Genomic DNA, 15,793 nt, shown 5'->3' with positions numbered 1-15,793 from the left:
TACATTGAAGGATGGCACTAGCATACAGAGAGCACTTCATGTCTGTTCCAAGGGTCAAGCCATGCACAAGAGATTCACAGGACAGACAAATGTTGTTGACTGATATGCATGGTCTGGAGTGCCACACCACACTACCAGTGCCCTTGTCCAGCAGGTGGATATCCTCATTATCCAAGACCAGCAAGTTTCAGTAGCAACCATTGCCACAGAGGTGGCATTATACATCAGAAGTATTCACACCATCATTAACCCGAAAGGAAATATTGAAATTCCACACAAAGTGTGCACCCAGCGGGTTTCTTGTAGTCTTCAAACAGCACAGGAAGCTTGTCTAATGGGACTCTATCTTTTCACATCTGAAATGCCATGCCAAGGAAAGGAATGAGGTCCTGGCATGAGAGATTGCAAAAGATGAGACAATAATTCATCACTTTAAAGTTGAGTCAAAACAAAGTCTCCAGTGGAAGCATGCAAGATCACATTATTCATGACATTCACACAAGTGCAAGAAAGGTTATGCTCATCTTCTTCTTCGATGAAAAGGGATCCCTTATACTGACATCCCCCGTGGGGTAATTCTGATCCACAAAAATGCAAAGTCTCATACAGTAAAAGCAGTCAAGAAGTTCTAGCACACATTAAAATGGAAGATCCTCAATTATGCTTCATACGGTCCAGACCTGTCTCCCTTGGATTACGCCATTTTTGGTGAGCTAAAGAAGGATCTGAGAAGTAAACAGTTCACCTTGGACAAGGAAATCAAGCCATATGGAAAGAGTCCACAATACAGCAACAGGAATTTTTCAAGGTAGTCATTCACCACCTGGTTTCACAGTGGGACAAGATGCCTCAATGATGCTGGGAAATACTTTTGAAATAAAGGCACAATTTTACAGGTCTCTCTCTCTCTCTCTCTCTCTCTCTCTCTCTCACACACACACACACACACACACACACACTCTTTCACCTTTTTATGCCTCTCAAAGAACCTGTCTCACAAGTGTGTCTTATCTGGTAAACAAATATACAACTACCCAGAAAAATTGTTGCACCATCCTGTTGTGGTAGCTCTGGCAATCTGTACCTGCAATCCATTTGTGCCGCCTGTAATGACGTCCATCCAAGAATAACACTATAATTGCATTCTGGTAAAACAACATATATGAATGGCTTCGGCAGTTATTCTTGCAAAAGAAAATACTGTAGGCTGGAAATATTTTCCATTTGCAGCTTTCAGCACATTGGCCTTAAAATCTCTTAGCATAATCTTCTTTAGTTCTCGGTTATAAGCATCTGATATAACTGAACATTGACTAATGCCTGGAGATGTTGCTTGGAGGTGATGATGATGTTGACAGCTTTTCTCGTAAATTGGCATCTGTCATCCATTGAGGATTTTTGTCTGCCAAAGCCTCTCCTTTGATGGTCACTTAACTTAGTTTTATTGAGATTTTGCAGCTGAATGGGCAGATGGTACCTCTGTATGATGACAAGGAACGACTGTGGCACATTGGAGAGTGACCTCAACGAGGATACTGCTGGGATACTTTTACTTACCATCTTGTTTTGCAATCTTCCTCCTTAAAATTCTTTTTTTCCATTTTTGAATTAATCACCACTAACATAAGCGAGCATAATCTGCACTTTCATAAAAGAGAAACGTTGGCCCTCATTTTAAAGAATATAACACCAGATTTAATTTTGTGCTTAATTTTATGTTTGTAATTGATTTTCTAATTTATTTCAACTATTCCTATTTAGTATCTTTTATTATAGGGTGAAATCAGTAATTGTTTCGTAACTTAAATTCTAATGTTGACATATAAACAAATATAAATTCAATAATAATTATAAACATTTGGAGGAACAACTAATAGTATTTTAAAAGAGTTAGTTGGCTCTATTTGAAAACATGTTAGCAAAGCCAGCCCTTAATTAACTCCAAATTAATTAACAGTCTCATCAAAAGTATTGTTTGTGTCACTATATATGTTAATTTCATGATTTCAACAAATAATTCGGCCTAACTCTTGTAGTAAAAAAAAAAAAAAAAAAAAAGAAAAAAAAAAAAAAAAAAAAAAAAAAAAAAAAAGATGTCTATGGTTGATTGAATGAGTTAAGTTTTAATTGTAATTTCTGTAAATTAAACATTAAACAATGTGTAGTTTCAGTACCTATTATTGTGAAGATGTATAAGGCACCAATTTTTGGTCCCGAGACAGTGGGTCCATGGCCGACTTTCAGATGGAGAACCCATATTGGTTAGATCAACAACAATGCATCCACTTAACTGTGAAGTAAGTGTTACACCAATAGGCTGTGTGTTAAAACAATGATAGTATCCATTTCATATGTACCTTATTATTCTACAAGAACAGTGAACTGTGCGGTTAGGCTTTTACTGCTCGTAGATGTTCAACAGTAAACTATTGTAGCAGTATGATGATGTTCACCTGCAACTTATTAATGAGGCTTATCGAAAGTTAAACGATAGAGCACTGGCCATATATAACTGTGTATTATTGGGGGGAGGGGGGTTGTAAACAGTGGAAGTAAAGAAATGTGAAACGGAACTGGGCACCTGTTAGCTACTTTATTTACAGTAATCAGTGTCGAAATTACACCATTTTTCAGCCAGTGTAGCAACACAGTACGTCAACACCGAGGCCAATCACTGAAGAAATAAAGCAGGCGAACGTCATAACAGGCCAGATGTAGTCATTTTCAAAGCTTTGGCATGCATGGCACTCTTTCAATGTCTTGTGGCATAGTAGTTTAACATGTCCAGCATATCCACAGGGGAAATATACCTATGTGTTATTTTTGTTCTCTTCTCCCTCCACTCTCGTGTTGTTAATGCAGCACGTGGTTGTATCTATGTCATCAGGAAACAAGTATGTTGTCTTATGGTTGGTCTGCAACTGGCTGTATCTCTGTCATCAAGAAAATTGTATCTTGTCCTATATTTGCTTCACTCCTTCTTGTTGGTATGCCTTGTACAGACTGGCACCAATGATCAGTGAACATCATCTTGAATTGGTGATATTACCTCCTCTCGACTGGATTAAACATTCAATGCTCCTACCTTTGGCTGTCCGAGTTTAACATCAACAGATGTCATAAAGCCTCATACTTATTCTCTCACTGGTTCCCATATCTCTGATGCAAGGTCCTGATGGCCATCATTATAACATTTAACAGTCTGTCAGAAGCGTTTCAACATAATGTTTTCATGGTGCTCTGCTTTAGTGTGTTGGCACCAGCTGATAACTCCTCTGATGTGGTTATACCCTCCAAAATGAGCACTTGACATAAGTCCTCTGGCACATCCTTCATTAGATGTGTCAGGTTACATCAGATTCGGGTTCACTGTGTGGTGTGTAACACAGCTCCAAATCACTATGCATATACAAATATGTCATCTCCCCCATGCATTGGTTTTCATTTTCCAGTTATCTGGCTATGAGGGCATGCTCTGGTTGTTGCCAAAGGTGTTCTTAATTTCCACCTGAAATTTGTGCCTGTTGGTTATTTCCTTATTTGTTTTTCATCACACAACTTGGCTGTACCATCCAAGTAAAAGTAGACACTGGAAATACATGGCATTCACCTGTTATATTTCGCGATACGGTCAAATTCCTTTAGCCACTGTGTCAGATGCTGGCTAGTGCCTCCCAAAAATACCGTTGGATGCCTGACTTACATCTAACAAAAGCTTTTGTACCCATTTACACCTTGACCATGTGTACCATCAGTGGAATGTACTGTTTGTATTCCAGTTCTTGCCTATGAATGTGATGGCTTTTGTGTAACCTTATTGGAGCCATGGTGTTACCAATATCCAAAGCACCCAGTGCCCTCCAGTAGACTATGTCACACAGAATGCAGAATCTAGAATCAGTTACACGACTGGATCATCAACAAAACTAACTCTACACAATGAAAGCAGATTCACTGAATACACTTGGATCTGGACTGGCTGTATCAGCAGAGAACGCTTCTATTCGTGCATAAAATTTACAGAAAATTACAATGGTTCATAAAAACATAAGTCTTAGAACATACCAGACATGCAAAACATTCAAAAATAAATGGGTGCAGGAGGCAAGAATGAAACCAATGCCTGCATGTCACCAGCAGTGAGTACAATTGCTACACCAGGCAAATGAAAGCCAGTACATGAATATATAAATGGCTGTAGCTTCACCTCACTTTCAGCCTTGCTGCAGTACCAGCATAGCAAGGCTGTGTTGGGTAATGTTACAATGCCAGATCAGTCAATCATCCAACAACTACTGAAAAGGCTGCTGCCCATTTTCAGGAACCAGATATTAGTCTAGCCTCTCCACAGATAGACCTTCGACGTGTTAGCACTTGCTGTGCAGCTACCTATATCGCTGAGGCATACAAATCACATTACTGTGACAAGATTCATTATTTATTTATTAATTAGAAAAATCATTGCTGCACCAGAGCAAATGAAGACAGGAATGAAGAGATCAAGGAGCAGCCAACCATGTTTCCATGCTTGTTTGGTGGATGACATGTCACTCAAACATGCAAGCCATGCTAGTGGTACCTGTCAATTTCAGGTGAACACTTGCACATTCCTAGGAATATGTGGCCTGTCACTGTCCTGATAAAATACGGCACATGGAGTTGTCTGAAGAAGAGCTCTAAAATGTTACTGATGAAGCAAGTGAGACCCTTGGATAATACGGATAATTTTGGAGGGAAGAAAGGCTTAGATGAGAGTTTGAGAATACTATGTGACCATGAGCTATTATTGCACTGGGAGGCAGCAGTGAAGGCTAGGGGATTTTAAGAAGGTTGGCCAAGCTCAGTTTTTGCATAAACAGAGGGAGTATACTGACAACACAGAACACCCTATTGCAGGGAATGCTCTACAACACTAGTCGTGACCTCAGTGCCTGTTTCACCGCATGTGCCATCTGGATTCTTCTCCCAGACACCAGTTTCTCAGAACTCTGCAGGTGGGAACTAGCACTACGACATGTCCTTGGTTCTCGCCACCCATCTGGCCTTAATTTATGATAATGTCTCCCATATCAGCATTTCTTCATAGTAACTACTCCTTTCTTCACTCTGTTTCAGTTTTCTATATCTTTCATTCTCTGATCTTTCTATTTTTCATCATCCCTCTTAGCTTTTCACTCTTATTACCTCATGCATGATGCTTTACCAGTAATCTATATCTTGCATATTACCCTGCCTTCCATGTTTAAGATCCCAAGTTTACAAATATTGTCTGGTGCAGCAGGTAAGTATCCCCTCACCTGGGGTCTGGATGACTTTTCCAAACTCTACCACTTTTTCCTAAACCTCTCCAGTCTGTTTCCCTTCACCCCTCTTCCTTCCCCCTCAACCCTTCTGCCAGAAGAAGGAGCCCCTGGCTCTGAAAGCTTCCATAAACTAAACCTTTTTTATGTGTATATTCACTTGCCACCACTTGGTGAGTAGATTTTTATCTATTCAGTTACACTGTATTGTCAAAAATTGATTATTTTCAGTTAATTACATAAAATGATGCACTGAGCTCTGTTGCTCAACAACAAATTCTTCCAGACCTTTATCATTACAGAAGGATCACACATGTATGCAGCCATCACTGTAGAACAGTTTGTAGCAAAACTCATCAAAAGCATTATTTTTGCAACTCAGCTTGCCAAAGATGGTGTTTACCTGACCCTTGTGTCTAGAGGCTGTTTTTTATGTTTTTTGGACAATGAACGTCAATACAATGGCATGAATGGCAACAGATCAGCACACAGCAGACAATATTTAACCAATGACACAGACAGGTTCACACCTGTGGGCTTCACCAATGAGTCAAGATTGTAGATGAAGCTCACAGAGATGCTAAGACAAGATAGAGGTAATGCCATGCTATGAGCATATTGCATAAGTCCTCTACCCACTCACGACTTTCACACACCAAATAAGGAAAGTGAATGTTTGTGCATGTATATACCATAAAACCATTCACAATATATAATTTATTAGAATATTTTTCTTTTAAATACTTATTTTACTTTTTTTGTTTCCTGTATCTAGCTGACCATTTCATCTGTCAAACTGATGTTGAATAACACATACCTTTTTTTTAAAAAAAAAATCACACTGAAGACCAGAAATCACATAATATCATTTACAAAACTGACAAAATGCAGAAGAGTCTGTCACAGAGTGCCTCTGCAATTGCATTGCAATAGAACTAGTGTGGGCTCAGGTGAAATCATATGTTGCACATATAAATAATGAAAAGACATTGAGTTTTTAGAGTGTGGGGCTCAGACAGTATTACTCTCGCAAAATAGAAAAATAGTCACACACACAAGACCTGTCTTTTACAAAAGGCATGGCAATGAGGAAGTGCACTGGAGCAAAGAGTGGAAGAGTTGATGACAAGATTAGGGGATGATAGCAGCAGTTGCCAGGACAGTGATAGTGATGTAGGAGATGTGGCTAATGATGACACAAACTGAATACTGTGGCATCTAGCCTCTTCCATAAGATCTGGGTAAGAAATGCATCTAAGTATTAACATACGTATTGAAATACTGAAACATCATGACCTTTACTTTATTTTAACCTATATTTCCAAACCTTTTCTTTTTAGTGGGTTAAAACAACAGTCAACAGTGCAATAATATTTTATTAATGACCAGTTTCGACTTCATGTAGAAGTCATCTTCAGGAAAAGAGCACCATCTGGCTGCTGCTGGTGGCTCCTTGGATGCTCACACAGCAACACAATAGTAAACTTTTCTTTTTAATTATGAAGAGAGTATGCTTTGATCTCCTGAGGTTATTAGTGTTATTCACACTTCAGTACTATGGCACTGTAATGGCTCTACAACTTTCTGGTGTGATATTCGTAGTCAGGCGGCCAGGACAGTTTCTATCCATTGATTTCACGCACTTATCACAGATGCATAGCAGCATTGCCAACATAGTTGCCAACTGCCACAGACATTCTTACAGCAGCACAACTACAATATTTCTGCATAATTTGAAAAATGCTGATATTGCAACCTCTGACATTTACGTGAGATGATGGTACTGGCTTTTCAACTTCATTTGACAGCTCTTCAAAGGTCTTTACAATCACACAAGTGAAGGTGCTGCCCAGCCTAAGTGTATGATACCTCTCTACAATCTACAACTGCTTATTCTTGGTGCACAGTTTACACATCTCCCAAGTTTTCATTTATTTAGGCCACTCTTCCTGGGTGTTGCAAATATTTCAAATTTAAGTATAGGTTTTATAGTATGTATAGGAATACAGTAATACAAAACTGTCAAAATGATTACACACATAATACAAAATTGTCAAAATGATTCCACATGTAATATATGTATATTACCACACAAAGAAAAGTAAAACAAAACTTTTTGTAAGGCTGATGCAGTTTTGTTCAGGCCTAATTAATTCAAAGATCTAATATCATGACCTTCAATCACTAGAAGAGTCAATGGCCTAGAATGCCAATCAATACAAGTACTCTATATTTCAAACTGCGAGCAATCTCTTCTTCCCCAATGTAAATATAAGCTGGTGGCCACTTGCCCAGAGCCAATTAACTGTAACTGGTAGTCTAGTCTACATCTACATCTACATATATACTCTGCAATCCACCATACAGTGCATGGCGGAGGGTACCTCGTACCACAACTAGCATCTTCTCTCCCTGTTCCACTCCCAAACAGAACGAGGGAAAAATGACTGCCTATATGCCTCTGTACGAGCCCTAATCTCCCTTATCTTATCTTTGTGGTCTTTCTGCGAAATGTAAGTTGGCGGCAGTAAAACTGTACTGCAGTCAGCCTCAAATGCTGGTTCTCTAAATTTTCTCAGTAGCGATTCATGAAAAGAACGCCTCCTTGCCTCTAGAGACTACCACCCGAGTTCCTGAAGCATTTCCGTAATACTCGCGTGATGATCAAACCTACCAGTAACAAATCTAGCAGCCCGTCTCTGAATTACTTCTATGTCCTGCATGCTATGTGCTGAATGCTAATAAGATTGTTCATGAACTTACTCTGTTGCGTTGTTTTGCAGGATCTTTTAGCACTGACTAAATTCCACTGAGCCCCAAGCTGATACTATTTTTTTTAACTGTATAGCTGAAACCTGTTTTATTCACTATGTTATTTATATAACTTGTAATACGTAATGTATCTTGAACTTTTGTGTATGGTCAGTTTTTGAGAGGGGAAAAAATGGTGATAAGGGTTTTGGAATGACATAGTATTATTATTTCTAACCTAGATGTAGAAAAATTCCAGTTTTCTTATGAAAGAGTATGCTTTGAAACTCATACAGCATCAACTTTAAAAATTACAGCAGCAACAGAAACAACTGGTGTAGCAACTGCAGGACTTATAACTATAGAAACAGCAACAGCTACAGCTTCTATAGATACTGCTACAGTGGCATGATTACAGCTTCAGCAGTAATAAAAGCTTATCGAGCAACTCTTACACAATCCACTCCATTGTCCCAGTCCTCATATTTGATCTCATCAACCTTCGTTACATTTTCAGCATTTGATAGTGTCTGTGAAGATAGGAAAGACTTTGTGAGAGACTGATGTTACCATCCTGGGGTAACTCATTTCATGGACCAAGCGTTAAGGTAATTACTGCCTGACCTGGTGCAATCCATAAATATTTTGACTGTTATGAAAGTTTCTTATCTGAATGGAACATTCCTCACAGGATCTTCTAGACCATATAGAGGTACGTACCTTTAACACATGATACATGTAGAATCAAAGTTCTTGGATTTATTAAATTGCAAGAAACAACCTGGATAATCTGATATGCAATCAGTCTGTGAATTACAAGGCATAAATTATTGTTGCCATTTCATCTGATTCAATTTGGGGTGTAGCTACTCATGTGCACACAGCCTCATATGAAATTGTGTAATGCAGAATATATGGCTTTTGCACTCATGTGTTAAAGCCCTCAACTTGAATACTTCATCAGTTAAGGACATCTTTGAAGTTTCCTTATTATTCATAATGGCTTGTGAAAATGTCACACAAAGGGCAGTGCACTTACCACAGCACCTATTTACCAAACCATACACACTTATCTGCATCCCCAATATTACCATGCTCTGCTATATTTCCCAGAATGCATCAAGGAATAGAATACCCATTTTTCCATGCCTTTATTAACACTGTGTTGAGCACATACCAACATTCTGTAACAGAATGAATAATGTCATGTGTTTAGCTGAATGGAATATGCACACACAAGGTGCATCCACCAGTTATACCCACAGACAGAAAGTTACATCACAGCTGCACCACTGCCGGACATTAATTACATTTTTGGCTGGACACCAGAGCAACAACAACATTCCTTGTAGCCTCAACCGACCAGCATGTGAGATGCAGCGTAACATAAGCCAAACACTGGTAGTCACTAGAGTTGACTTTGGGCACCTGATAGGCGTAAATCAGTCATGTGTCTGCTGAAGTTCATGAAGATAACTCAAAATGAGTCATGAATATATATGGACTGAATTTCCTTAACGCTTCTGGATTTTCATTAACTGATTTGTCTGAGGTCCTATCAAGTAGTGTCCTGTCCATAGTCATACATCATTGATCCAGCAAGAATTTCGAAGGCCACATCCCTCTTCATGCGACAGCACCCTTCAGTTTTCACAGGCACAGCTTGCATTATGTACTGTCACAAACAATGTGCTAGGAGTTCAACTGAAAGGCCTGAACAGCAGTTCTCCACCACATTTCATCTAACACTTCTGACATCCCCACATTACTGTACTCGAATCTGATGGGTCCCTGCAAATTTCTAGAAACTAAAAGACAGTGAGCAATGCAAAATCCATCATTAATATGTTATTAACCTGTTGAGATTCCTGGAGGAGTTATTTCCCTGGCAAGCAGCTGGTCATTTCCTCAATGATTCAACTCATGGAAGAATAATTTTAGTTACCACTCAATGGGATCACACATGTTCAGAATGATCTATACTCTTTCTGGCTTGTACCACTATTTGTACAATGATTTTTGGTATGACTAACATACTAGCTAATATTCACAGTTTATAGAAGAACAGCTTTCACATCCTACACCAATTTGTGTACACCTCATAAGCTTGGGAAGAAACCAAATCAACAATATGCACAACTGGTGACAGATATTCTTGATAATAAGGTAGATGAGTCTGTACTGAAACCCAGGAAAGTGCCAGTCTTCCAGCATGATGATGAGTACTTGTGACATATTCTCAGAAAGGATGGGGTACGGCCTGTGTTGTTCTCTAAAATACACCATTAATTCCCACCACAGAGCCACAGTGACAAATTAAAATTTGTGCTTCATCCTCGACACAGTCACAATTTTAGTAGTACTGAATGAATTCCATAAAACCAACTTCATTTACCTGGATCCCACAATGCAAACAGACCGTCAAACAGTTGAAACACCACCTGTTACAAGGACTGTGCCTTGTGCACCTCACGCCAGGCCATTTACTCACTTTGATAACGTATGCTTGATTACATAGTCTCACTGCTTGCTGGATGAATCATAACATCCTATCACATGTGATTCAAAGAGATGAAAAGAACTATTTACAAAAAGAGAAAGAGGTATAGTGTTTCTTTTATAATTCAGACAATGCATAACTAACACAAAGTCTGCTGATAACTTGCCTTGGCTTTGTCTCCTTTACTTTCCACAATTTTTGCATGTCCTCTTTTTTTCGATATCAATTGCAGCGCTGAATGCTGTCAACTCACCACTAAACAGTAAGTATCTAGGGTCAGATGACCTGTTTGGCGCAGCAACAAATTTGTTTATGGGCCATTACATTGAGTTACCCATAAAATGCTGAGAACAATGTTTGGGATTTAACATCATCAGTGTCTTACATGATTTAAATAGTGCACACCATGAAATTACTTAGGAGGCATGAATGTTACCCATGTCTGGAATGATGCCTCGTGGCAACAATGAGAGCACATGATGAGTTAATTAATATGTTTACAACCAATGTACATATTCTGCACAAATCGTGGATGCATCTTTGTGTGTGATTAGGCATGTCTTTGAACTTGTAGCATATCATGCATTGACTGAAGGCTGGCTGACTGCATCATGACTGAAGGCCACAATTAGAGGGAAATGAAACAGAAAGACACATTCCTGATCTAGATGTATAACCCATGTTTCTCTTGTACACCTTAGTACATATTGATTCATTGTCATACTCATTGCTACAATTCTTTGTGGCAGACTTATATGCCCTGCCATGCAAGGAATCATGTCCACATTTGGGTTTTAGATTTAAGGGAAGCAGAAAACTTAAATTTGAGTCATCTGCTTCACTGCTGAAAAAAACTTATATGTAAATGACTCACAGGTGCACACCTTGCTGAAGAAGTTTTTCGAAAAATGTTTTATTTTCTGCATAAAAAAATTAAAAACTATAGGTTTTGGATTCACATGATTTTGTGCTACGCAACTGTTCTAAAATCACTGCTTACAATACTTCGAAGCTAAGTAACTCACTGCCCATAGTTCAATGAATTTACAGTGAATTGTATGAATTACGAAGGTAAATGGAAGGGAGGCAGAAATTTTCATCTTTTTTTGAAGTGCATCTCCCAGACATGTATGGAAGCACTCAAAAATTTAGTTATTCATTCCTGAATGTTTTTCAGTTCTCCATTTCTAAGGTGTCAAGAAGATCGTGCCCCTATCTGTTTCCTCCTTTTAGAAACTTACAAACCCATCAATGGTTATTAGCAATGCTGCTATTCTTCACTTGGTACACTTTAGGTTATACGATGATGTGCACAGAATGTAGCTTAATTTCAAGGTGTACACACAAATATCTGAATATGTTAAGCTGCGTCCACACTGACCACATAACACAAAACACATCCTGTTGTTGGTACTTCAAACAAAGCAGAGGGTTCATGTGCACTCAGTTTGGCTGTGGCTTTATTGTGTTGTGCAAAACTGTAGGTCCAAGGAGTTCTGTGATTCACTGATAGATGGCAATGGCACCATTTTCACAGTTGTGTTTGACAAATTCATCACATTTCAATCAACTGGCTTGAAATATTTATAAATTATATACACAAACCTTCGTCATAAATCAGTCTACCTATTAGTAAAAACCCTATCAAAATCCCTAAAGCAGCTCCCGAGATTAACCCAAATATGCAGAAAGAAGTGCTGAGGACTTGAATTAATTTATTAGAAATGTTTATCATTTTATTTGTCTCATCTACTTTCCACAATTTTAGCACATCCTCTTTTTTTCCAGGTTAACTGCAGCGTTGATGCCACCAACTCACTACCAGTCGCTCATTTTCCAACCACCTAGACATTGGGCTATGTTATAGAACAACCTCCATTCCAAAAAGTAGTACAGATGCAAAAAGAGATATTGCCAGTTTGTTGTTCAGTTCCTTTTCTGTTTGTATATGTATAATGCCATATACGACATCATCATTATGTTACAGGGCACAGGTAATATCTGGTACTGATAGCTTTAGTTGGCCTTTTTTCCCTACGTAACTCTGTACAACAATTTTTATCAACTTATTGCTAAGTGTTTGAGTTCCAATCTAATTGCTGTTTCCTGTATTCCTATTAGTGATCTTTTTTCTGCCTGCTATACAACTGGTTATGGGTTTCTTGCTACATTATGATCTGTCCTCTGTAATATCAGACGTTTTGGAGTTTCACTACAGCTAAAAAACATCATTCGTTATAAAGTATAAAAATACCCCAAGAACAAAAATTCTTGTATTAAAATAATTTATAACTTACAGCAGTTGCTGAGGGAACTGGAAGCACAAACGACTCTCAGCCATTAATTCATGTACACAAATGTCACCACCAAGTCCAGAATGGAATCGGTATGTCTGAACATATGGTGAAGCAAAGAGTTGAAGTAGGTGACCCTGATTGGGCAGCTTCATTCTGGTGCCAAGGCGAGGAGGCAGTGACTGTGACCGTCTATGTGAGTACACCTGCTAAATAAATGAAACAACAATAAATTTTCCTGGTACCATTAAGACATCTTCAACAGCAATGGAGTATCACCTAATGCTTCTTAAAGATTAATTACTATCATGGTTTGTCAGAAAGTGCTGACAAAAATTATTGAGTTTGTCTTGATTGACAAATGATGTTTCTAGAGTGACACTGTCTGAATTTGGATAGAAGATTATGGATGACTGCACATTTAACTGAAATGAATGAAACAATGAAATCTCACAGCTTCTGTCAATCATATGATGTAAAATTCAAAAGTTGTATTGTCTATTTGAGTATACTGAGATGCACCATGCAATCAAATAAAAGACGAAAACAGATGTAATGTTCAAACTTTAATTTTGGCTTGAAAATGGAGTTTATCTTTCAAATATCCCAGACAACGTAAGGGCAATAAATATATTGTAGCAACTGGACTTTTTTTTATGAAATCATTCGGCTTAGGCTGTTAAAACATTATTTATTGTGATTGCAATGCAGAAGGTTTATTACTAATTAATACATTAATCAAATAATCTTTGTTGAATATGAAATTCCTTTCCACATGCCCAAGTTTCCAATACATCTGTAGTGTTTGCAAGGAAACTTATTATATGTTACATCAACAATCAGTGGTGACTGAAGGGCAACAAAAGTAGCATGAACACAATAATAATAGCTTCTGCATGCAGTACATGAGAAAATTAGTATTTTATATTTTTATCTACACACCAAATACGAAAAGTAAGTGTTGTGCATGCACATGAGATAAAACCATTCATAGTACATAATTTATTGAAACAGTTTTTTAAAAAAGGAACTTCTTATTCAACATCTGTTTGCCAAATTAAATGCTCTGCTAGATAAAGGAAACAAAAAGGAAATAAAGTAGCATAATTATTAAAATGAAAACTTCCTCTGATACAAGTACAGCATTGTGGAGTTATTACTTCTTTTGTAATGTCATATCTGTACCTTAATATTATTCATTTATAGTATACCAGAGCTCTTTTTTTCTCATCACAAAATTATCAGCTTCATGGATGGAACACTTTTTAAATATGTGCACAATACAAATAAGTATTGTGGTTACCATACATTCATAAGTGGACTCAAAACATGTCAGCTAGAATGGTGTGGTGGTGGTGAAAGGGGTTTCCAAAGGACACTATGGCACAGATCAACTGAAGTATGACAAAAATATTAACAGATTTCACACTGAATAACTGACTCTGCATTTGTGAAAGCTTAAGGAACTGTTATGATAATGTGACCACACATCTCCAGCTATGAATATCCTGTACATAAAAGCTATGAATATCCTGAACATAAAAGTATGAAGAGAAAAAATTAGTAAGGTCTCCTAGCACAGCAACTTTCAACACCAACTACACTTTGCCTCCAGCTGGTAATATTTGTTTACATTACTTTCTCCTTCACTGGTAGGCAGAACCTGAAATGGAGCTGATAAGATAAGAGGCAGGATGCTCTCTCTACCACAATCTGGTGCATGTGTGATACTTCCCTAATTTTGTCTTGCCTTTTCTTCTTATATCACACAAAACAGGTCGCAAAATGAAACATAGCTCCACCTATTAATCAAAACCCATCACTAACAACTAATTGATGCTGCACAGTGATTTACAATGTCTATATTAATCATATTAAATCACTGGGTATCACCTTCCAGCATAGCATCGAATGACGTATCCTGTTGCTTGGAGGCAACAATTAACTGTGAGTAGTCTTGCAAAACACATGATGATGTAACACGAGTGAATTTTAAGTTAATATGTCTAATTCAGTATCTGATTATTATATCAACTTACATAATCATTTCTCACTTTTAAATGTTGTAAGTATATGGGGCTAAAAGTACATACAGAATGACACAACTTAGTATTTTTCTACAGATAAAGTTTTCACACATACATCTACAAAAATTCCTTAATGCTACCTCCACTACTCATTGAAAAAATATGCAACAATCGTTCAGAAAAATTGTTACACATGCAATATTGGGGCTCATTGCTCATTAACCACAGCAGATAGATAGATAGATACATGTTCTTAAGTTTCTAAGATCAGTCACAAGTGCAATGTATTGTTTACAGTCTTAATAATTTATTAATGAAATGAAAATATGAGTGTGGATTTCTGATCACAACTCAAATTTTCAAAGGGGAAAAATTCAGCGTAATTCAATTTGCAGATCTATAACAATGTGATTCAAAGAAGAATTAAGTATGCTGTTTCTTGTTGTATACAGACAGAAAACAAGGACAATCCATTAAAAGAAGCAGCCGTACATTATGAAAATCAGATTCAGGTGACACATAACATGACACATCAAATAAATGATAGGTATCCCCCAGTTACTTACACCCCATGATGCATTTTGGGGTAGATGTACTACTAAAATCATATATGAGATGGCTGTTCATTTGGTACATCAGTATGTGACGACAACTTTTCCTTCTCCGTTACTTTTAAAGACGATACGATTCTTCTCAAAGCAATCCTCACTATGTAGTGGGTATCACTTTCAGTATCTCTCAACCACTCTACAAACTGGTACTGCAACCGCCTGAGAAAGAATTGTGATTGTTCCTTATTGTGTCAATTCAGTGAATATATAGTTGGTAAACTTTATATAAATATTTATAAAAGGCTTAAGTTAGAAGTGTGATCAACTCATAGCAGAAAAAAATCAAAGGTACTAAGATACAAACAGTTTG

At 37.6% G+C, this 15,793-nt stretch overlaps 1 protein-coding gene across 4 annotated transcripts in view; it reads right to left on the bottom strand.

The window, feature by feature from the left end:
• LOC126268203 (inositol polyphosphate-4-phosphatase type I A) overlaps positions 1-15,793 on the bottom strand; it is a 251,957-nt gene that overhangs the window by 87,435 nt on the left and 148,729 nt on the right. For 2 of the 4 annotated variants that reach the window (XM_049973825.1, XM_049973827.1), the window contains one exon: positions 12,849-13,054. In XM_049973825.1, coding sequence (XP_049829782.1) covers positions 12,849-13,054 — 206 coding nt within the window. The remainder of the gene's footprint in view (positions 1-12,848; positions 13,055-15,793) is intronic. The other 2 variants (XM_049973826.1, XM_049973828.1) reach the window with 1 other exon arrangement.

Source organism: Schistocerca gregaria, chromosome 4 (genome assembly GCF_023897955.1).
Source record: "Schistocerca gregaria isolate iqSchGreg1 chromosome 4, iqSchGreg1.2, whole genome shotgun sequence".
NCBI lineage: Eukaryota > Metazoa > Arthropoda > Insecta > Orthoptera > Acrididae > Schistocerca > Schistocerca gregaria.
Note: the sequence above shows the minus strand (reverse complement) of the source record. Positions and strands in the feature narration are given on the sequence as shown.